This window comes from Cannabis sativa, chromosome X (genome assembly GCF_029168945.1).
Source record: "Cannabis sativa cultivar Pink pepper isolate KNU-18-1 chromosome X, ASM2916894v1, whole genome shotgun sequence".
In the NCBI taxonomy this organism is placed as follows: Eukaryota; Viridiplantae; Streptophyta; class Magnoliopsida; order Rosales; family Cannabaceae; genus Cannabis; species Cannabis sativa.
Window position 1 is genome coordinate 16,323,475 of NC_083610.1, and position 24,161 is coordinate 16,347,635.

A 24,161-nucleotide genomic window follows, 5' to 3' on the forward strand; every position below is an offset into this window, starting at 1 on the left:
GTCCGTCTCCGGCGACTCCCCACACACGAAGCAGGTTGTTTTCCCGTGTGTTTTACTGTTCATAGTATAAATGTTATGTTGTTGGGCTTGGGCAGTACAAAAGTAAAGAAATTGGGCTGGGCAGTAAAAATGTTGTTTTTGCCGTGTCCCAGTATATTTGTAAAGTTTTGGTCCAAAAACAGTATTTTTGTAAAATTCCCAATATCTATTCTTAGATAAGTTTTTCGACCCTTTGCCCAGTGAGAGTAGATCACTATTTATAGGGCTATAAGCTTTGAGAGAAGAGTTTCCCTTCTGATTACAATAGATATAATTGGCAAGATTATATATTAAATACAGAATACATTGATCAAGGGATTTGGACAGCTTGTCATATCTCTGTGATATGATCTCAAAATTATAGAGATTGCTTCCGTGATTCACGATGTGAGAGTTGAAAATGCTAAGTGTTGGAGTGTTGTTCGGACTGCTCACTGCTCGGTTAAGAAGGCTTCGTCCGCTCGAATATATATGGTGCTCTGCTCGGCATATCCCTTGCGAGCACATATGTGAAATTGATTCCACGTATCACCATTGGGTGATGCCACGTCAGATTACAAAATTTAAGATAACAATTATATAAAAAAAATTATTAAATTTAATAGAATTTAAATATTTACTCATAAATACTCAAATTTTTAAGTTACACTTTACAAATAAATTAATATATAATTTCATTTTAACATTTTTTAATAGTTTTTGTTATCCATGTTTCCGAAAGCAGGACAAGTGTACTTCCAAGATCCAAATTCAATCAGCAAAGGCCCAGTCAGGATAATGAATTAAACTCATTAAGTTGGGTCATTTGGGTTTTGGAAGAACATCTCATCCAGGCGAGAGAAGGGCCCAACAAAGAGAGCATCTAGATACCTATTTAGCGATGCTTCCAAAAGGATAACTAAATAGATCTCTGAATGTCAAGGCTGATATGATGCTCATTTAATAACGAATCTCACTATATTAGGACTTCGTCCCCAAAGTCAAATTCACAAATCATGGGAACCATAAAAGAAAATATGGTAATTGTCCAACAACTATCAAATTATCTTTATTACACGTGAAGGTGGCACACGTTTTCCACCTAACACTATAAAGTAGTTTCCACATGCACAGTTAATTATTGACTTACGGGCTAGGCCTCAACGAATGGACTCAATGTCAATATATTACTTGTATTTACCACATGAGTGGGTCATATTTACATGCAAATCCCAACCTATAAATATAATAAAATCCATTCATGCAAAGAGTCAATAATTCAATTTTTACAAGCTAAGGCCAAACCTAGGGTTCATTTATCAGACAAGAAAACTTGTGTAATACTCAAAGGCTTTTCTAGCCAAATAATATTGACTCGTAGACTAGAGTTCGTTAACACTCGAACTATAGAAAAATCCTCGTCTTGATTTTTATATTTTATTTATTTTCTTTAGCTTTTATTCTATTTTAAATTGGATCCAAAAAACTTAATAAATATTTTGGTACTTTCATTGAGAGCTAAGAAAAATTCGATACCAATATTGTATACTACAACAATAGTAGCCAATAGAACCATTATCACCAAACATGCCGCTCGTGATGGGGATACCATCATGGATGAGTTAATCCTCTTCCCATTACACATGCAAATATGAGTGTTACTAGGGACGGAGAGACCTCAGAAGTGAGCATCAGCCCTGCCAAGATGAATCAGCAACGTGAAAAATACATCGATGAAGATCCCATTGACGAGGAGGATCGGGAGCAACAGGAGGATGATCTTGAGGATAATGGTTATAACAAGGACGATTAGGAGTATTTACGAGCAAGATCGCAAAGTGATTCGAATGGCTCGAGAATTTGCTGAGACCAAACAGAAATTGGTGGAGCAGGAAGAGTTCTCTCAAAAAATGTGAGAAACCATAGCATGGCTACAGGCCAGGATCGAGTATGAAAATGAAGTTCCTAAGGAAAATGCTCCTGACGAGCCTACTCCAGAAGAAAATAATACCACAAAAAAGGCTAATTCTATAGATGTTGGACCTTCTGTTCCAGTAAAGGAAAAAGGAAAAGGTATCATGGAGGAACCCGCGAACAAGACTATTCCTAATGCTCGAAGGAACAATAAGAATGTAGCCAACTAAACTGTATGAAAAAAAAACCGCCAATGCTCTAGGGTAACGCCGCTCTATTGATCTGTGATAACTCTAAGATTTAGAGTTAATTTCATATCTTTAAGCTTGAATTTAATGTGATTTGTGGAACAACTAATGTTTATATTGTGTAATTGTGTCTAGTTTGTTTTGTCTTTGTAACAAATGGAAGTGTGTGTGTGTTAGTAAGTGTTAGATGGACTTATGTTGTTGTTTTTATGTGTTTTGAGCAGAAAAAAATACAAGAATAGGCATTTGGAAATATTTGGGACGAGGAGAAAAAGGAGCAGAAAAATGATTATTGCTGACTGGCATTGCTATAGCAATCATCGCGTAGCAGTTTGTCAGCCCAGTAATTTTATTTTGGCAGAAAAACCAGCTGGCATTAATGAAGAGAAAAAACGAGCTGAGGTGGCGGAATGTGGCTCTTGACTCAACAAACATGTGGAAAATGAAGGACAAGTGGGTGATGATTGGGATTTCCAATTAGGGTAAACTTTGGTACCCTAATTGGGGAACAAAAAGAAAAGGAGGTGATGAATTAAAGAAAGGTGGCTGCACTTGAATACTAGTACGAAAAATACAGCAGAGAAAAAAAGAAAGTTTCTAAGTACAAAGAAGGAAGAAGAGTACAAAGAAGAAGAAGATTGAGAAGAAAGGGAAGAAGGCAACATTCAAAGAAGGATTTGAGCTCAACACTCATCTCTCTTGCTCTCCACTTCGTTTTGTATCATTTTCTTCACTTTAAGCTTTTCTTTAACTTCATGAGCAATATGTTTTCTAGTTTTGAGTTTTTAATTTCAGCTATGCACTAAACTTTTTGAGATTTGGGTGGTTATGAACCCTTGTATGGACTAGTGTTTTGATTTTGCAATGATGAAGTAATCTTGGCTTAGTTCAATTAGTTGTGATGAAATGTTGAATGAATGTTAATTTTTGGCCATTTTTAACATTTAGCAAGCTAGATCTTACTTGGAAAAGTAAGACCTAGTTGAACCCTTCTAATTGATGCATGATTTTTACCTTTACTTTTAGGTATTAATTAGTAGTGAAATAGGAATATTTTGCTACCATGTATAACTAAGGATTTGATGCTTTATTGGGCTATTTGTGATCTAAACTGATGTAGGAATGCATTGTGAGATTATGAATGGTTATTTGCAAGTTTTGGAAAAAGCTTGCTGGTTTTTGTTGAAATTTGTTAACTCTGCCAGGATTGCTGAGTCATTCTTTGGGTCATTCTTTGTATCATTGGGACATACAAGTGGAAATTAATCACCCAAGTCTATTTTCCTAATCTGAAATTACCACCATTTTAATCACTTTTAGTTTCTTATTTTTAGTTTATTTAGTTTAAAAAAATTAGTTCTCAAGTTTAGATTCAAGGCTATAGATTTTTCTCGTGAATTACATGTGTGACTTTATTTTATTTTTATTTGAAATTCTTGGAATTACTTTTAGTTGATTTAACATTATTTAGTAAAAAGTCCCTGTGGAGACGAACTTTGATTTACTTATCATTGTATTACTTGTTTGTGATTGTGTACACTTGCACAATTATAAAGCAATATAATTTTCACAACAATCTGCGAGGCAAAGTTGTGCAAAACGATAAGCTTGGTGCTTAGGTATAAAGGCATACAGTTCGGGGATAGAAAAAACATCCAAGTGATTATGTTAACTAAAGTGAAAGGGTAAAGAAGATTCACCCAGAAGATAGTATGTCAATAGCGGACCTCCGGGAATGCTTAAATGCAAAGAGAGATAAAGCCAAAGGTGAGAAAGAAAGAACTTGTGGAGGCGATCTTAGGAATAGTATCAATGATAGGTTTAAAGACGCGAGTTCTCAGATGACCATACCTGCTGACTTAGAATTCAGTCAACTAATAGAGGAGCTTTATTTATTATTGATAATCACCACGTGTAAATAATAATCACAAATAATAAAGGCGACACTGAGATTTATAGAGGTTTGGCCCCCTTGTTTAGCGGGTAATGACCTACTCTTCTTTTAATTGTATTGATTCTCAAGATAATACCATACAGATTACAAGCTTGAATCTTGTAATTTCTAGTATGGGTCTCTTCTTCTTCAATAACTTTACAGATTCAAAACTTATGAAATTTATGAGACTTATGAGACTTTGTGAAGAAAATAAGAATAGAAATGGGAATGGAAATTGGAATAGGAATGGAATGGAATAAAATTTAAAATGCATAAAAAATTAGTAAAAAAATTTATTAAGGTGGCGTTTGGTAACACTTTTTTAATCAGTTTTTTGTTTTTAAAACTAGAAAAGTTAAAATATTTTTCAAAAACATGTTCTATAAAACTGTTTTTACTTTTCAATTTTATAATTAGAAATCAACATTTTAAAAACAATAAAAATCACTTTCAATATTTTTTTAAACAGTTTTTTTCTTAATCAATCTTTTAGATTACGATCAGACCCGGACCCAAATTCCCTATCTACGGCCCTGGTGCTAAACCCGACTTTTGACTTGAACCTGAATCCGACCCCGGACCTAGACCCGACTTAAATAAAATCAAAAAATAAAAATAAAAATGAACTTTACAGAACAAACTTTTGTTTTCTGTTTTTAAAATTGAAAAACAAAAGTGGTTATAGAACGCATTTTTGTTTTTAAAAAATAAATTTTTTAAAAACAAAATTTTACTTTCATTTTGTGATTAAAAAAATAAAAAACAAAAGTGTTACCAAACGGCATCTAAATTTTTTCAATTTTTGCGTTGGAATGGTCTTTCCTTCCATCGGAATTGTATTCCAATAGTTTTAAATGCAACCAAATAAAGGAATGAAATGAAAATTGTTTTTTTTTTTTCCATTCCATTATATTTCATTACCTCCAACCAAACGCCACCTAAATGTCTAGTGAATGAGTGAGTGAGGAGGCGTGAGAGAGAGGATCAATAGTACTTATGGGACTTTAAATTTAGGTCCTTTCTACTTTGCCTAAGGTCCTTTATATAATGTAGGGCTTACAAAGATTCTCATTCAAAATCGATAAATGTCCCTCTAAAATAGGGAAAATCTCTCTTTCTATCATATATTTAAATTACGAAAATGGATCAACAATATCTATAAAAAAAAATATTCCTTATAAAAGAAAATGTATGTGTAAATATTTAGTCTTGGCATAGTACACAATAGTTTTTAAAATTCCATCAATAATTTTTTTTAAAGAAAAATAAAAAAAGTTAAAATAATAAAGATAACAACGTTACGTAAAAAGTAGATAATTTTCTTCTATTAAAAGTTTATTATCTATCATAAAGGAATGTAGAGATATCGTACCCAAAGAACTAGATAATAAACCTTAATATTAAAAAAGAAAATCTTAAACTTGAGAGTTGTGATTGTCATCTCACTAGTAGGACACCTACAAAATAAAATAAAAAAAATAATTAATATCAAATATTTGATAAAACATAGAAAATTTATATAAATATTATCACACATAATTCTTTAATATAAAGATTAAGATTTATTTGTACTCATGCATATAATGTGTTTTTAATAAATCAACCTTATAAAATTAAAATTAGTCAAATTGGCTTTACAAATACCGACAATGGCAAGAATTGAGTTAAAGTAATAAGTAGAGAGGAAAATTTGATGAAATTTATTGTTAGAAATTTTATGCATTAACAATGTGAACTGTTATTAATGATTTAATCGTGGTTAACAAATAACAATACTTCCTTTCTTCACATTTGCAATTAAAATTGCGGTCACTCTAATCATTTAAGATTTAATTAACTTTTAAGCTAATTAGGATTTTTGTCTCCTAAACTTTAATATGTACTAAATCATGCCCCTGAACTATTCATGCCATTAAAAATTCCTCCTGAACTATTAAGATTATTAGATTTAAAGATTTTTGTTTAATTTCATTCAATTTTACTATTTCAGTGATGGTTTATGTACTACATTATGCTTTCTAGACTTTTATCTACCAAATTATGTCCCTCGAACTTTGACATGTAATAAATCATGCCCCTAAACTTTCATCAATGTTAAATATTTTTTATTAAACGACCTTTAAAATTTAAAGAACAACATTTATTACAAATTAAAATTTGTGAGGAAAAATCCTAATTATCCTAACTTTTATGCTTAAGAAAAAAAGAGATGTAATTTATTTTTGAGAACATAAACTATTTCTCTCATGCCAAATATTAAACCTTTACAAACAACGCCACAAAATAGTCAAAAATATTTATTTTGACAACACAAAACAGTCAAATTTAATCAATAACATACAAGGAACAATTCCAACTCACAAACATATATTCTAATAAAAAAGAAAAAAAGAAAATTAAGACCTTCATTGTTGCCACGTCGTCCTTTTCCCTACAGTGACACGTCATCACATAGCAATAGCAAACCCAGCCCATGTATATTGTTCGGACGTGCCACTCATTTCTGAAACCCAGAATATATAAAGCCCACCCTTCACAAAACCCCTTCATGTGAAAAACCAAATCACTCTCTCTCTCTCTCTCTAAACTCCATTTTTACGAGAACTCAGCCGACAATTCAACACCAAACCCAATAACCGAAACTCGAACCCCCAAACCCCAGACTGAACTCGAAAATATTTAAATTTCTGATATATATATTTATATATTTATATGCCGATGGCGGCAGGTACAGTTGCCTCCCGGACCGATCGAGCAACAACTACTGTGCCGGCCACGATGGGGCCCGCAATGATGCCAATGCAAACGCCGGGGATGACGGTCATGCCTGATGCCTTCGCTAAAGAGGCTATGCTGGCATGGTTTCGGGGCGAATTCGCGGCCGCCAACGCTATTATCGACGCGCTCTGCGGTCACCTGGCCCAGCTAGGCGGAGGATCCGATTATGAGGCGGTGTTCGCCGCTGTGCATCGACGGAGGCTTAATTGGATTCCGGTTCTTCAGATGCAGAAGTACCACTCGATTGCTGATGTCGCGGTGGAGCTCCGCCGTGTCTCGGTGAAGAAGACGGAGGATAATAGCTGGACATCATGTGATCGCGTCATTGATGAGAGTGGGGAGAAGAAGAAGAGCGAGGAGGAGAAGGTAGTTGCGGTGAATCCGTGTTTGGAAGGCGAGAAAATTAATGAGAAAGTGGTAGAAAGTAATGAAAATGGCTTTCATGATGATCGTGAGATTGGTGAAGAGGACGATTCGCCCAATAGCGAGATTACTGATACAGGTAAGTACCATTTGCTATATGTATAATAATTGTTTTGAGAATTGTTCTTTTTTTAATGGTGAAATTTGAGTAAGATCATTTCCGAGACTGAATAATGCTTTCAAATTTTATAAATTTTCTTTCTTGGTTTGATCAAATAAATTTACAAAAGTCTTCTTTCCAAAGTATTTGAAATTTTCGATCCTACTGAAAAATTACTTTCGTGAATTAATTAGTCCGATCAGGAAAAAGAAAGCAGTACTGTTCTTTCAGAATCTGAAGTGACTTTTGCTGTTTGTTTCCCGAGAAACAATATATTCTCTGTATTATTAAATTTATTTTCCTCTGCTTATGACGTGATTTCATTTATAGTATTTTATTCAATTTTTTATATTTCTCTACAGTTTACTATACCCATAAATTGGCTTTTCCAAACTTAAGTAAAATAATAATTACAAAAATAAAAGGCTTTTTCATCCATTTTCTTAGGAGCCAAATATGAGACATGTTTCCTCACCAGATCCAATATTTTTAAAATTCCCATCTCCGATCTCCTTCTTTGAATTCAAAGTTAGACTATGATAGTTTTGTAATTTAAAAATTCAAAAAGAAAAAAGAAGTTTCTGTTGCGTACAAACTTCTCACAAATCCAATTATTTCTTGTGATAAAAGGACAAAACATGTCAATTAAATTCTGTAACTCAAGTTTTCTTTTATTTTTTTTGCAAAAAAAAAAACTATAAATAGTGTCTAGTTGGGGTAGCTTTGAGACTTTCGATGCACAGTGGGAAAAAGTTTCTCTGCAGCCGGCATTACAGTTAGCTTTGGGAGGAGCGAATCCCGGTCTTTGATCACTCTGATGTAATGCTTTGCTATGCGTGCCATTTAGTTTTTTTCCTTTAGGCGGCGCACGATCGTAGCCGTCGATTAACAGTCCACATCGCGTGGTTGGTTGCATCATCGTTGGGTGGTTGGTATTGACATTTTTATTTTCTTGGGTGGCCCTTGTGGGGTTAGTCCTTAATAGTTAATACGAATAGCATTAATGTTTACGAATCGAGACCGAGTTAGCGGGTCAACTCTGAAATCGTTAGGTGATGCATCCAATGAAAATTAGTTAAATACAGTAATGGTGTTTGGAAATCCGTATAAGCTAGTCTAAGACTGTGATAGTGGTGAGAACGAAGTGCTTTTGTTCTTTGTTTGTTTCGGTGTCTCCTTCCTTTTTGGTCGGCCTTTTCTGTGCGTTGCTCATTGACAGCTTCTCTTTTGTTGTTGTAGCTAGCACCACCATTACTTGTTGTGTCCCCACTTATTTAATTTTAAATAAATATAGAAAAAGAAAAACGTGAGAGTAATCACAAAGATCAATGCTTTTTTTGGTAGTGTTTATAAAATAATTAGATGGGTTAAAAACGTGTGAGGCAATAATGGAATTTTAATTATTTTCAATAGGTTCTCATGAGGTTCACGAAGCTAATATTGAGATATGTTCTAATCATGAAGACTGCGAAGCACGTCTTGACCAGATTAAATTGACTAAAGGTTTTTCAGCAAAGGAGCAATTGAAGGGCCATACGGCGAGTTTTTTTTTTTTTTTTTTTTTTAAATTTTATATGTTGTATGTACATATAATAAATAAAAATGTTTTCCGAATTTATGTGATTGACAGATTGATTATTAAATGTGCAGGTGAATGTTGTGAAAGGATTAAAGCTGTACGAACAAGTGTTTACTGATTCTGAAATCTCTAAATTGGTTGATTTTGTCAATGAATACAGAGCTGCTGGCCAGAGTGGAGAGCTGTCAGGTGAATTTTTAATTTGTTTAAGCCCTATGACTTCGAATTCATCTGTAGCTTTATTTACATTCGTTTGTCTTATTTACAAGGTTGCAACTAATAATGACAAAATTTCATTAGTTTGTAAAAACAAAAATGTTAGTTGTAATAACTTATTTGGAATGATTACAGGTGAGACTTATATCTTATTCAACCAGCAAATAAAAGGAAACAAAAGAGAGTTGATTCAATTTGGGGTTCCAATTTTTGGACAAATCAAAGAGGAATCTGCTGGTGATGATCAATCTTGTACGACTTTCTTCTTTAAATGTAATGTTGGTTTATGTAAATAATATGCTAAAGCTCACTTTATGATTTGGACTTTACTTTTGTGGTTTTTGTAGGTAACATAGAACCTATTCCAGCTATACTTCAAAGTGTCATTGATCACTTTATACAGTGGAAACTTATTCCAGAATACAAAAGGCCAAATGGTTGTATCATCAGCTTCTTCGAGGAGGTATTCTATCAACTTCATGTTCCATTGTTCCTTCACTCCTCTCTTATTATTTACTAGCACATTGCTAGCTGCAAAGTGGGGAGCTTCACACTATTGGTTTGTGTTATTATTATTATTCTTGAATTGTTGTTTTTTATTTGTTGAGTTGAATATAGAGGCAACTAAAATTACTTTTCTTTCATTGCAGGGAGAATATTCGCAGCCTTTTCTGAAACCACCCCATTTGGACCAACCTTTATCAACTCTGCTTCTTAATGAGTCAACTATGGCTTTTGGACGCACTCTTGTGAGTGATAATGATGGAAACTATAAGGGCCCTCTTATGCTCTCCCTTAAGGAGGGGTATGTCCTCAAATTCTCTTAAAAATTATCGTTCTTGTAGTGCTCCTCTCCTTTAGCGTTGTTTTCTTTTCTGTGATCATTTGTGTCCTTTTGAACAAAACCACTATAAAAAAATAAATAAACAAATATATGAAACTGTGCATACCTTCTTTTTCTGCCCAAGTCTACAGTTTACGGCAGTACAGTATCAAAATATTCTATATTGTCATGATTTATTTCTTATGAATTTTACAGGTCTCTTTTGGTGATGAGAGGTAACAGCAGTGACATGGCAAGACATGTCATGTGTCCGTCTCCAAGCACAAGGGTCAGCCTCACATTCTTCAGAGTCCGACCAGAATCGAACCAATGCCTGTCACCAACCAGTCCAACCTCGGCTGGTGCAATGACTGTTTGGCAACCAGCGGGAATACCAAACCCTTACGCGATGCCAAATGGGGGAGTTGGCTATGAGCCAATGGACCTAATGCCCAAGTGGGGAGTCATGCGTGGTCCGGTAGTCATGCTGGCTCCAGTCCGCCCCATGGTTATGAGTCCTAGGAGAGCTCCTCGCGGTGGAAATGGAACTGGAGTTTTCTTGCCATGGGCAAATGGTTCAAGAAAACCGGCAAAACATCTTCCACCACGTGCCCAAAAAGGGCGATTTCTTGCATTGCCATCCCCTCCTGCATTAGAAGCTCGAGTGGAGGAGCCCACCACTGAAGCAGGCAACAATATTTGATGGAAAAGTCGTATAGAAAGGAGTTGGTTGATGGCAGCAAACTGGATTTAATGCAATACATATTCAGCTGAGGCAGCAGTATGTTCACTTCTTAAGAGAGTCTATTTAAGTGTTGTACAAACAGTGTCCAGGTGCTGTAACGAGTCTCTTTGTTAAATTTTTCCTTTTACTTTTCACCTTGTTCCCTTTGGTAAGAATAGGTTTTAGTAATGGTCATTTTATACCTTACTTTTTCTTGGAAGCCAATCAATGGTATGTCTTCAGTAGTTATTGAGCTTGAGTTTGGAAAGTGTGAATTGGCTCAACCGTAGGACAGAATTTTGTATTTGAGGTACTTCATTATTAATCTTTTTTCATAGACAGATCATATTATTTTCATAGGTATATTTCGCCCAGTGAATGTTTCATTATTTCATTCATTTATCAGTTGTAATTTATCGATTCTCTTTATATCAGGAAAAAAAAGTATAAACAATCAAAAAGAAATCATTATCAAGAGATGGACTCATTTTGGTATGCATTATCAGGCAGGCACCACCAATAGCAAGCACTAAGCAAAAAAACTAAATGTAATCTATATGGGAGTTGTAAATTGTTTTTGTGATGGAGCCAAAACAAATTTCAGAGATTCAAGATACACTCAAATCAATGGACATTTTTCTTTGGCATTTATAGTTTTCAAAGTTATCTTTTCCATGTATATCCCATTCCCAAATTTGATATAGAGATATACTGCCAAAAAAGAAGATAATGATGTCCTAATACTAGGGTTTGGATTATTATGGGTTTAGTCTTTTAGATCACTTCAATTGATTCAGTACCCAAAAAAAATGAAACCTGAAAACACCTCATATGTAACTATATGAATTATTGTTAATTGCAAAGAGATAAAATCCAATACCACTAGAAAAATAATCTTTAAGAATCTGCACATGGATTACATATAAATGTAGCAAAATTAAATGACATTACATGATTATGATAGAGTTACTTTTAAACCTCACAAATTGATATTACATGATTAAACATATTTGCATTTAAAACAGCAGAAAAAAAAATAGGAAAAGAAAAGAAATCCTTACAGAATTATAATAATCAAATAAGGAGGAAAATATGAAAGCAGTACAATTATTAACTAAGTAATTGAAGTTTTAGTTTTAAGCTTTACTTGGTTCATCATCATCATCATCTTCAATATCCCAGCTCAAGTCCTCATCATCTTCTTCTGCAGCACTAAGCCGCTTTCGCAGCTCTGCTCTGTTAGGACTCCCAAGATTAGTGATTTTCTTATCTTCAATAGTGCTAAGATCCTCAATCTCATCCCAGCCAAGGTCTTCCTCCTCAGGCATTGAAGGCTGAGTTGAAACAACTGTAACATCACTATCTTTGCTGGATTCACCAGATTCAGTCATCCCTTTCGAAGCCAATTTATCATCAGCTTTGGATACATCCAATTTTTTATTACTTACTTCAGAATCAACAACATCTTCTTCCAAATGCAAACTCTGTTTAGACTCTTCCCCACTACTCTTTCCCTCATTCACATTATAAGTTTTCTCAACATTCTTATTAGTATCTATGGAACTTTCTTCCTTCAAGGAAGCATTTGAGGAGTCATTTTGCACTTCCTTTGCTACAACTACTCCACCATCTTCACTACCCAATTCCCCATTTTTCTTGGCAATCGTTTTCAACACAACATCATCCTCGTCGTCGTCATCATCGTCATCAACATCCCAACTCAATTCCTCTTCTTCTTCCCTTGAAAATGCTCTTTTCACTAAATTAGCTCTCAAGTCCTCGGCTTGTTTAAGCTTATAGACCTTAAAGAAATATCTACACCAAAAAGTCTGGTGATCAATACTATCAGGAACAACCCTCTTGTAGATATTTTCCACAGCCCTATTTTCTTCAATTAACTCTTCAATTTCTTCACTTTTTTCTTCCAAAACAAACCCTAACTTCCATTTACTATAATCATCCAAATCCTCAGGCTCATCGCAGTAAGTGCTTGCATCACCCTGTAACGTGCGAACCTGGGCATCAAACCTACTGTAACGTTTCGAATTCAAGCTCGCCTGGGAATTATAATTTTGGGTATTGTTGGAATCAGACGAATCGGATTCAAGATCATCGGCAAGGATTGCATCCTTACCTTGAGCAATAATCTGGGCCGTCCCTTTCAAAACGGTGTTCCCAAGCTCATCAATGGCGTGACCAACCGTTCCCAAAGATCCATGAGCCACCTCGATCTCCTTCTTCAGACCCGAACTGAACTCCTGCAAATCCCGCCGGTAGGTTTCAATGACAGATTCGGATTTAGTCGCTAGAGTTTGGATCAAACCGCCAAAGCTCCATACACCACCACCACCGACGGAAGAACCGGAATGGTGGGAGTCGGGAATCGGATCTGGGTCTTCACGTTCTTGATCGTTGGATGATTTTTTGGGAGACCCGGATGTGGATTCGGGTTGAGGAGGATCTGGGCTTTCGGAAAAAACGGTCTTGAAGAAATTCATGGACGATCTTTGATGTGTTTTCCGGGTTTGAGAAGATCGGAAAAATAAAAATGAAGAAAAAAGCAAATGAAAACTTTCCCTTTCAGAAAATGTCGTTTTTAGAATCCTAACACAGTCGGTGGGAAGTACGCATCAGTCAGATGAAAGAACAATATGGTCCTTTTGCCTTTTGCGTCGTTTTGTTTGCCTGCTCTGCCGAAACGACGTTTGCTCATTGAAACGACAACTCCGTAACCAAGCCAATTTTTTTTTTCTTTTTAAGTAGTGATTAAAATTACTCGTGAATTTACGATGCAGATATCCGCAAACAGCAGATAAACCACCTTGAACCTGGATAGTTCATTGTTTAACTAAAAAGCATGCTTTGTCAAACCATGAACGGTTAAAGTTGGCAAATAATATGAGACAAATCTGCCTCTAAAAAATTAGATAAGAAAATTATAACTGCTCAAATAGCAAAATGCACACCCAAAGAGTTAATGTTTTAGCTTGTTTTCACTGAATGCTACATGTTAATTCAATAACATATCGAGAATGGTCTTAAAAGCATCTACAAAACAAAATAAATGTTAATTCAATAACATATCGAGAATGGTCTTAAAAGCATCTACAAAACAAAATAAAATAAAAAGACAAATTAATCCCTTAGCGATGATATTAAAAATAATAAAAAAAATCTCAATAATAGAAAATATAATAACTCTTAAACAAAATATATTTAAAATAAACTTATAAACAAAATCTCAGTAATCAAGTCACTTTTAGTTTGTTATATTGTATAGTATTTTTTGAAGGTAAATATTATTTTAGCTTCTGTAATTTACAAAAGTTGTCGATTTGATTTTTTATTTTGTTAAATGACAAAATAGACTATGTAGTTTCTAAAATGGTACAAATAAAACCCTGAACTGATTTTTTATCAAAATAAAACTTAATAATAACCCGATCTACTCGTTAAAAAAAAATAATAACTCGATCTAAAGATGTTATGACAAAATAGTTGTATTTTCTGCATATGTTCATGCTAAGAATTATCTTCAAGTTAGTTATATTAAAAAAAAATATACAAAAATTAAGCTCAGGTCTTATTTATACTAATTTAGAAAATACAAACATAGGATCCAAAATAATATTTATCTTAATTTTTATATAAAATTATATATGATATCAAATTTTATGGATATATAAATATATAATATTTTAGTATAAATTAAAATTTAACATAATATTAAATATATAAAAATTAATATAAATACAATATAATATAATACCACCTAATAAATACAAATGAGTCCTAAATCAATAGTTTCAAATGAGTCCTAAATCAATAGTTTAGTAAAACAGCAATTTTATATAGATGGTCCCAATCCAAGTAAGAAGGACACTAATCATAATGTGCAGTTTAATTTTAATTTTTTTTACTAAAAAAAGTTATTGTAGTCATTATATATGATTTATAATTTTAAAACAAACTGCAAAGTATTTTAAAAAAATTAAAATATTTTACGGTACGCATACAATAAATTATTTCAACCTTATTTTCAGCATATTATATTACTTTTATAGTTTTAAAAATTCATAAAATACCTTAAATATACATCGTCATATAAAAAAAAGACTAACTTGGATTTTTGTCCCCTGAACTTTGACATGTACCAAATCATGCCCCTGAACTTTTAAGGTCTTTAAAAATACCCCATGAACTATTGAGATTGTTAGATTTAAGGACTTTTGTCTAATTTCATTCAATTTTACTATTTCAGTGATTGTTTATGTATTAAACCATGCTCCCCAAATTTTGATATCTACCAAATAATGTCCATCGAACTTTGACATGTACTAAATCATGGCCCCTAAACATTTATTCATGTTAGACTTTTTTACTAAAATTGAAAAAAAAAATCCTTAAAACAATAACATAAAGAAATAAACAATAACTCATCAAATCTATACAATAACATTAAAAAAATAATCTTCAAATCCATACAAAATAAGAAATAAACAATATTAATTATCAAAAAATAAGTGCACAAATGTGCACTCATTAACTTTTTGCTAGGGGATGCATTATTGAAGCTCTCACCAGATATTATGAATCTTTTCTTTTGACATATGATGTCATAGTTTGATATATTTTTTGATAAGATAGTTTGATTAATATGCAGAAATTTTGATTTTATTGTTTTTTTTTCTTTGTATCTGAGACATAGAAAAATAAAGGAACAAAATAGTCCATGAAAAGTGAGTGTTTTTTTTTTTTTTTTTTTTTTTTTTTTTTTTTGAAGTGAGATAGGCAATATTGCCATTTCTTAATGAAAAATGAGGTGACTTTGGGACCAAGTAGATGTTGGCTATTTGATGCCATTGTTTATTTTATGTTGGGCTGCTGGTACATAATTAAGAATCAAATTTTGTTGAAGCAAAGTTAGATATTCTAATTCAAATCATCTACTTTTATTATACCCTATCATTATTTTTAAACTTATGGTACACCTTTAAAGATATACAAAAGAAAAGAATTTTAATTTTCCCATCAAATCAAGTTATTTTCTCCTTTTCAATACCCCACATCCCAAGTATGGAATAATAGATTATCTTTTCTTTTGTTGTTGTTGAATTATATTATATATACACACCATAACAATAAAACCTTTGGTTTTGGATTTGAGCAAAAACCAAAAAAAAAAAATCTTTGTATACTTCTCTCCTAAAGACCCAAAAAAAAATGCAAAAGAAGAAGAGCAACCTTTTCCAACCCCTTGTAATTTTCTTCAGGCTATTTAGCTTTATCATGGACAGTCTAATTCCCAGAGGTTTGAAGCGCGTGGTCACCACGAGCCAGTCCATGCACCATCAAGCCTCAACCGTCGTCCCAATGGTCTCTAGTAAGCCCAATATGAAGAGGGTTGAGCTCCAACCACAAGCCCATTACATTAACCATTCAGATGACTTCGGCTCTTCTTGGGCCGAAGCTACTCGGCCCAAAATTCAGAAATCGGCCCAATTATATCAACACAGTGAGGATGAGGACGAGAGTAACAACTACGAGTTGTTTGTAGATAGTAAGATCAATTTTGAAGAGGAAGAGAAAAAGAGAATAAGGAAAGGGAAGAGTGTGACAGTAGAGTTAGGGAAGCCTGAAGATGTGAAATTACCAAATTGTCCTCCAAGGCAGAGGCAGAGGCAGGTGAGGCCTCTTTTTGATGTTGCTGTAAATATTAATGAGAAATCTGATGCGTTTATTCGTAGTAGGAAGGAAGCCATGAGAAGGAATTTTACATGAGATTAATCAACATATTTGGTATATTGATAATTTGGTATGGATGAAAAAATCTATATACTATTGTATGTAATCTTCTACTTCCTTCAGTATTTGACCTCTGCTTTGAATTGAGATGATTCTGTTTGTTATGTCTCATCTCATCAATATGTAAGCGTTTTTTAATGCTGTAAAAATTAACTTAAAACTAAGAAAAGAATAAAACATTTGAGCCCTTCTTTCTTCTTTCAAAGAAAAAAGAAAATGATGAGACTCCCGCAATAGATAGATTATAGATATTTATTATTCAGATAATTGTAATCTAAATTTAAATATCTCCCTTCATGCAATTTTATTTGAGTCAAATAAAATGTTAATCTTCTATTTTAGAGTCAAATTACATCTCGAATTATATGACTTTTGTTTTGCTTTATTGCTCTCTCTCTATCTCCATCACCCATGATTTTGCCTCCGAAAGCAATCACCAAGACCACCATCCATTACAATCACATATTTGTTAAGAATTTAAGTGGCTTTTGTTAGAGGTAATGAAATAGAATGGAAAAGAAAGAAAATAATTTTCATTCTATTTTTTTTGTTTAGTTGCATATTAAAGTTATGAATGTCGTTCTACTAGAATAGCCTTTACACTATTTTGATAGAATGACAATTCCATTTTGAAATGGAAGGAAAAATGAGAAAAAAATTAATAATTTTTTTTATGCATTTTAAATTTTATTTCATTCTATTCCTATTTTCATTCTCATTCTTATGTTTTTCATTTCTCCCAACCAAAAGTCACCCTAATTCTTGTTTGTTTTTTATTTTCGGAGTAAATCCCAATTTCAAGTCTTCACCCTGAAACCATCCAAATTTTGAGTTTTTGGAGGACAAAATAAATGGATAATTACTATGTTTACATCATATGAATATGTTAATTTTTTTAACATTTATAATCATATTTCAAAAGATTTATTATTATATGGGAGTGTTTTCTTTCATCTTACATTTTCTGCAAAATGTTTGCAATTTACGTCGATGAATCTTAGCACACATTGACAAATCTAGATGAGGTATTATGACCTTAATAAATCTCATTGGACCTCTATAAACCTTAATAGTATTTTGTATTTTTTTTACATGTACAAACTTAGAATTCGATATACTTTAGTGGACCTCGCCATGTTATCCTCGATAGACCTCATGTAAATAATATTAATAAAACTAAATGAAATACAAAACATTACTAAGGTTTATCGAGGTGTAGTGATGATTATTGAGGTGAACTATTGTTATTGGCATAAATTTATCCTCCTTCATGCGAGAAGGACTTGATTATATTGAATTGGTGGTATTTAAAATGGCTCGCAGGACTAAAAGAACCTTGTAATTACTAACTGAAAGAGATTTCGCTATATCAAGAAAAGTATACCTCGTATATTTAAAGACACTGCAGTATCAATAAAAAAAATGTGAACACATCGATTAACGGAAATTAACAGTCAAGCATTCAAGGAACAACCATAGCAAACGTTACATTTGTATTCTAACGGTTGTAATCAATATAATTAATGTGTAAATTATTATTGTGAGTTGTAGCGGTCTCATTATGATCGGACTATTATAATCCCTACCCACTACCTATAAATAGGGGCTTATTTTTCCATTTAAAGGAGGCTGGACTGATCTGAATAAAGAAATAGAGCCAGAGATCTTTTTTCAATAGTGGATTAGGCAAGCCAAGCTCGAAGCTCCCGTTCAACCACCATAATTTATGTGTCTATTTTATACTATTTACAATACTCGTATATAATTTATACTATATTCTTTGAGTACTCGGTATTCTAAGTAAGTACTTTAACTCACATGTTTATTATCGAGTATTCAAATAATTTTTGAATACTCGTATAAATTTAGTGTTATCTAAATTTCTCCAGCAACATTTGGCGTCGTCTATAAAAAATAATTTTTATAATATTTCTATCATTTTTGGGGGAGAATCATGACCTGAAGAACCAAAAAAGTATACATAGATCCAACCTCTATTCAATCAAGACATCAATAAAGAAAAATACACAGAGAATCTATACACAAAATAGAGTCAGCCCTCAGCATCCAAACACCAAAATAAGCATAGATCTTCTGTTCAAAATTATCAACAAAGCTCTAGTTGAAGAAAATAAACAACCCCTAGAACAAATCCTTTGTTAGCGAGAAGAGAAAAGATGTATAATATATTCAACGAAGAAAGAATAATATCTTACTATTAACTCAGATTGGAGTCGCCCAAATTTCAAGGACGCTAGGATCTTGAAGCCGCTCAAGTCCTAGAGCACTTCGAGTTGCCTTTGAAGCGGTCCAAATTCTTACAAAAATATTAGAAGAAATAAGCAACATCAAGACAAAAATTGCCACAAGATCTCAAAAGACTAAGAAGCAGAAAATCTAAAGAAAAAGTTCTTAACCAAAAAAAACGAACTAACTCAGAGATTCCAACCAAATATTAAATTTTATATTTAACTTATATAACACACCTAGAATTAAATCTCTGTATTTGAGGAATTATATCAAATATGCATATTTTCTAATAATAGCGCTTTATAATAAATATGCACATATAGCCATAATTAAATAAATAATTATTATTAAACTGTTAATAATTTACTAATTTCTATGCCTAATCATGCGATCATTACAGGAGGTTTACGTTGGGCTCAAGATGTGGGACTTCCAGTGGAGAGGGTTTTTTCTGATTCACTTTCTTTGGTCTCAGCTTTGGAGGGTCAGACAGTGTATTTGAATAAACTGGGAGTTATCTTTTCTGATATTAAAATCTTATTGTTTAGTTTTCTTGGGACATCTCTCTTTCTCTCTCTCTCATGTTAGCCGCAACTTTAATGGTGAGGCTCATAGATTGGCTAAGCATGCCCTTAGGATAGATAATGAACTTTCTTGGATGGAAGAAATCCCCCACCTACTGTGTAACTTTTGTTACTTTTGTTATTTTAACCTTTATCAATTACCCCAACAAAAAAAAAATACAGGAGGTTTGGTTTGTGGGTCTGGACTAAAGGGTGAATTGCAGTAGGAGTGGTCTGGTTTGGGTCACGAGTACTGGGTATTAGAATATTTCTAATTAAGGAAATAAAATAATATTATTGATTCTGATAAATGAATATTTTATATTCATTGAATCTGGACAGAATTAATTACGCAATATTCTATATACGGTCAGATTTCTATATTCATTACCTGATTTGATTTCCTGAATTAATTGTCAAAATATTCTGACAATTAATGTGGCACAGATACTGATGGAGTATCTCACCTATAAATATAGGGTCTCGGTCCCCGAGCTCCTCACTCATTCTGTTCATAACAGCAAATTCCATCTAAAGAGAGTTGAAAGAGCGAGGAAGCCCGATTACCCATGGTAGTCAATTTCCTTTGCAGATCAAAGCTTATGTGGGTTTGAAGCTCAAGATTCAATGGCTGGAGGTATTTCGATCCTTAAGTTATATAGTGTATATATTTGTTTATTCCGCATTTTATATATACATACATATATTTCAATTTATACATATAAATGTCTAACAGTTGGTATCAGAGCGGATTATATATCTCTGCCTTGATTTTTTTTTTTTGAGTTTCATATATAGATATATATATACATTTACGGGGTTCTTCATTTATAATATAAATTATATATATTTTATATATACTTTTATATTATATAATCCCGATTATATATATATATTCATACTCAATTTATTTTTTATATATACATATATATATTCATCTTCATATTTACGTTCATATATATATTATATACATTAATTTATACCGTATAATATATATATTTCTGGGTATACTTTCATATTATTATTCATTTATTCATTGATTTCTTTCCATATAATTAATTATCATATTCTATTATATATTTGTATGATATTTATATGGTTTAATATGTATATGCAAGTATATATGTATATATATATGTATACAGTATTGGTTTTTGTTTATATATATTTTATATATATATACATTTTCTTTTCATTTACGTATATATATTCATATTTATATATATACACTTTTATATTCATATTTCATAATCTATATGTTCATATGTATACACACATTCATATTTATATTCATATACTGTGTATATACATATAATTTTTCATGTATATATGTTTATATATAATACTCAATGCTTTCATATTTTTATTGCATAAAATTGTATGTAATATTATCTTCCATACATTAATGATGATTTTATGCAGTATATACATTGTATACGAGTATATATATACATGAAGGTTTTATTTTTCGGTCTGTAATTTTTTCGTTTTCATTTTTTGGTATTTATTTCGAATCCTCTAATTATTACTATATTCATATAATATTTTAGATCGATTTTATGAATGAAAAGGATTTGAAAACCATCTGAAAACTGAAAAATTCTCTTAAGAACACGATCGGACCCGAAAGAATATTTATGAAATTAAAGTCTACATTTTACGTATTTTTGATGCTTGAAATCAATATGGATCTCTTAATTTATTCATTTAGATCATTTTTGAATTGACTTCATGAATTTTAGTCGTCGGTGTTGTTTTTCAGGGCAGTTTTTTCAAAAAAAAAAAAAAGGAAAATTAAGAAAAATTTAAGAAAATTCTAAATTTTTTATTATTTTGATTTATTTTTGGAATTTTATTTTATTTCCTTATTTTTGTTTATTTAGTCAATTAAATTACATTTATTTAAACTTTCCATTCTTATTTAACATATATCTTCATATATTATATGTTATTTAGTAATAAATTATTATGGAAAGTTTTTAATTTGGTAAATTAATTACATGCTTTATTTTTTACATGTAATTACAATAATTGTGATATTTTAAGAATGAGAATATTTAATTATTCTACAATTAAGTGCGCAATTATTATATTTATTTACCAATTAAGTAATTTATTGATTAAATTAATTGATAATCTGCCATCAAGTATATTCTTTAATTTTGCATTTAATTCATTTCATATAATTAATTGTACTAATTTGTATATTTACCTTATTTATACAAATTAATTATTAGTACAAATATTTAAGATATTATATGGTTATAAATGCATAATTAATTACATATCATGGAATTAAGCATTTAATTTATTATCATACAATAATTGTTTAATTTGTATTTATTTGGAAAATTTATTTTTAATACAATTAATTTTGATTTGTATGATTTAAATGCTATACATAAATTCCTTTTATAGTGCTAGATATATTTATAAATGTTCAAACATTAAGATAGGTTGAATATTTTATATAGCACATTAAGTTTCATAAAACTTCATAAAATTATTCATAAAATATTCATAAAACTTCCTAAAATGAATAAAATATGAATAAAATGTAAGTAATTTTGTGGTTTGACATAAGAAAACATGAATTTGGGACAAATGCTCATATCTAAAACGGTTTTTAATGATCTTCGGACGACCACACTAGGAGCATTAATCTCAATGATTGTCTACTATGTTAATAACGAAATTACTTTTAGGTAGAGCCCAATACCTAATGTCAAAGTGAAAATATAATTTTATATAATTAGGGAGTAGCTACAGCATCCTTATTTGTATAAAATTATATATTAATTAAAATTCACCTTAATGGACATAACTTGTAATTAATTATATAGGTATAATAATTTTACCCCACAGGGATTTTATTATATTTGTATAATTAATTAGGATAATATGTTAAATTAAGTTCTCTTAATTTACCCCACAGGGAGTTATGGGGATTTAATTTAATAGTGTTATCACAAATTTAATTAAAGATAGATAATAAACCTTCATTTTCCAAAACTAATTGTTTAATTAAATCTACCATAAAGTTCGTCTAATTTTATTAAATTTAAAATTTAGCCCACAGGCAATTTTGGATTTAGTAAAATTTTAATCTTCAGTTTATACTTTGGTGTCTAGTGAACCACATAATTTTAAATAATTAGGGAGTAGCCACAACATCCTTAATTATATAAAATTATATATATTAAGTGGATTAAGATCACATAATGGACATGAATTATGTGAACATAATAATCTTACCCTACAGGGATTTTATTATATTCACATGATTAATATGTTAAATTAAATTCTCTTAATTTATCCCACAGGAAATTATGTAGATTTAATTTAATAATTTTATCATAAAGTATAAAATTTTGAAACATTTATAAATAATTAAGTGTTTCATACCTTTCATTAAGATAGAAATATTAAACTTTAAGTTTTTCATAAATTGTGTAAATCTATCATAATCTACATCTAAATTTAATCTTATTAAATTAAAAATTTAGCCCACAGACAATTTTTGTTTAATAAGATTTCATATTTAAGCATGTTTATTCATTGGTAAAAACATGATTCATTTAAACCTCAAAACTATATATGTAATTTTATTACATCACTATTCATAAATTTCTTCCATACTAGTAGAAAATTTCTTCCATAACAGTAGAAATAAATTTCAAAATTTATTCTGATAACTTCATCTAGCATATACAGTTCTTACTGTATAATTAAGAAAAATAAATCACTCTTTATTATCACCAATAAATTTTAATTTATTGTGTATGAATTCATTCTAATATAGTTAATGTGATTATTAACACATAGTGGATTATTTTAGATTGTTATTCCACATTCATAATTTCTTGCAAGGTTTACAAATAAACCTAAGAAAGTCAGTAACTGTGAGCAAATCTTATCCACAGACAAGATAAGTTCTCACATTTAGAAGTTTAAGGAACAAGCAATATAGTAGTGGCTTTGTTTTAAAATTGGCAAAGACCTTTATGTTCCAAGATTCTATTGAAACTTGATTTAGACACATTTAGAGGTCTTTACTACAAATGATGTCACTCATAAAGATATGCAAGTTCAATCTGACAATAAGAAATGTGTTATTAATAAGAATTCTTCTACATTATAGCACCAAAGATTATGGAACATATCTCCATAAATAGAATAAATGTTAGTAAATGGTGGGGATATTCATTACACTTGATTTTACTAACTTTATTTAGAACTTGTGTGAATTTCATTAAGAATATGTATTCCAACAAGTCAAAATCGGTGCATACTAGAAATCTATCATATTAGAAATCATACAAGTCAATTAATTTTGAAGACATGGACTCAAATTTTGCATCTCTTTTTTAACGATTACTCACATAAATAATTTTTCTACAAAAGTATAGATTTATATGTTTCAAAGACATTTAAATCTTAAGTAGAGAAATGGTGCATTTTGCATATTAAGATAGTGAGATCAAATATAAAATGGAGAATACTACATTAAAATTCGTGAGTATGGATAAACTCCCAGTCTATTTGCAAAGTTTCTTTAAAAGCATGGGTTCATTGCCCGATACATATGCTTGGTACACCCAAATTATAGTGTGTAACAGATTTAAGAAACTAAGCATTTTTTGGACATGGGGTGGAGCCTACATAGCAAACTCCAATCTTTCCTAAATCTTTGTCTATTGATACTCAACAATGGGGTGTACATATCGAATCGTGTTCTAACCAAAGTTGTTTCTCAAACATATTTTGAGTTGTGATAAGGTTGA

At 31.3% G+C, this 24,161-nt stretch overlaps 2 protein-coding genes across 3 annotated transcripts; one reads left to right on the forward strand and one right to left on the reverse strand.

The window, feature by feature from the left end:
- Window positions 1-6,598: 6,598 nt before the first annotated feature.
- On the forward strand, window positions 6,599-11,122 carry LOC115703104 (RNA demethylase ALKBH10B). 2 transcript variants are annotated; one of them, XM_030630601.2, is made up of 7 exons: window positions 6,599-7,396; window positions 8,831-8,955; window positions 9,068-9,185; window positions 9,348-9,464; window positions 9,560-9,675; window positions 9,863-10,017; window positions 10,252-11,122. In XM_030630601.2, exons 1-7 carry the CDS (start codon window positions 6,829-6,831, stop codon window positions 10,736-10,738), a joined length of 1,686 nt encoding a protein of 561 aa, XP_030486461.1. In that variant the 5' UTR covers window positions 6,599-6,828; the 3' UTR covers window positions 10,739-11,122. The 2 variants fall into 2 exon arrangements, with proteins under 2 accessions (XP_030486461.1, XP_030486470.1); XM_030630610.2 differs by having other exon boundaries at window positions 6,627-7,396; window positions 9,348-9,449.
- A 506-nt stretch (window positions 11,123-11,628) lies between these two features.
- Window positions 11,629-13,257, reverse strand: LOC115703116 (uncharacterized). The gene has a single exon (XM_030630618.2). The coding sequence runs from the start codon at window positions 13,255-13,257 to the stop codon at window positions 11,896-11,898; it is 1,362 nt and encodes a 453-aa protein (XP_030486478.2). The 3' UTR covers window positions 11,629-11,895.
- Window positions 13,258-24,161: the final 10,904 nt, after the last annotated feature.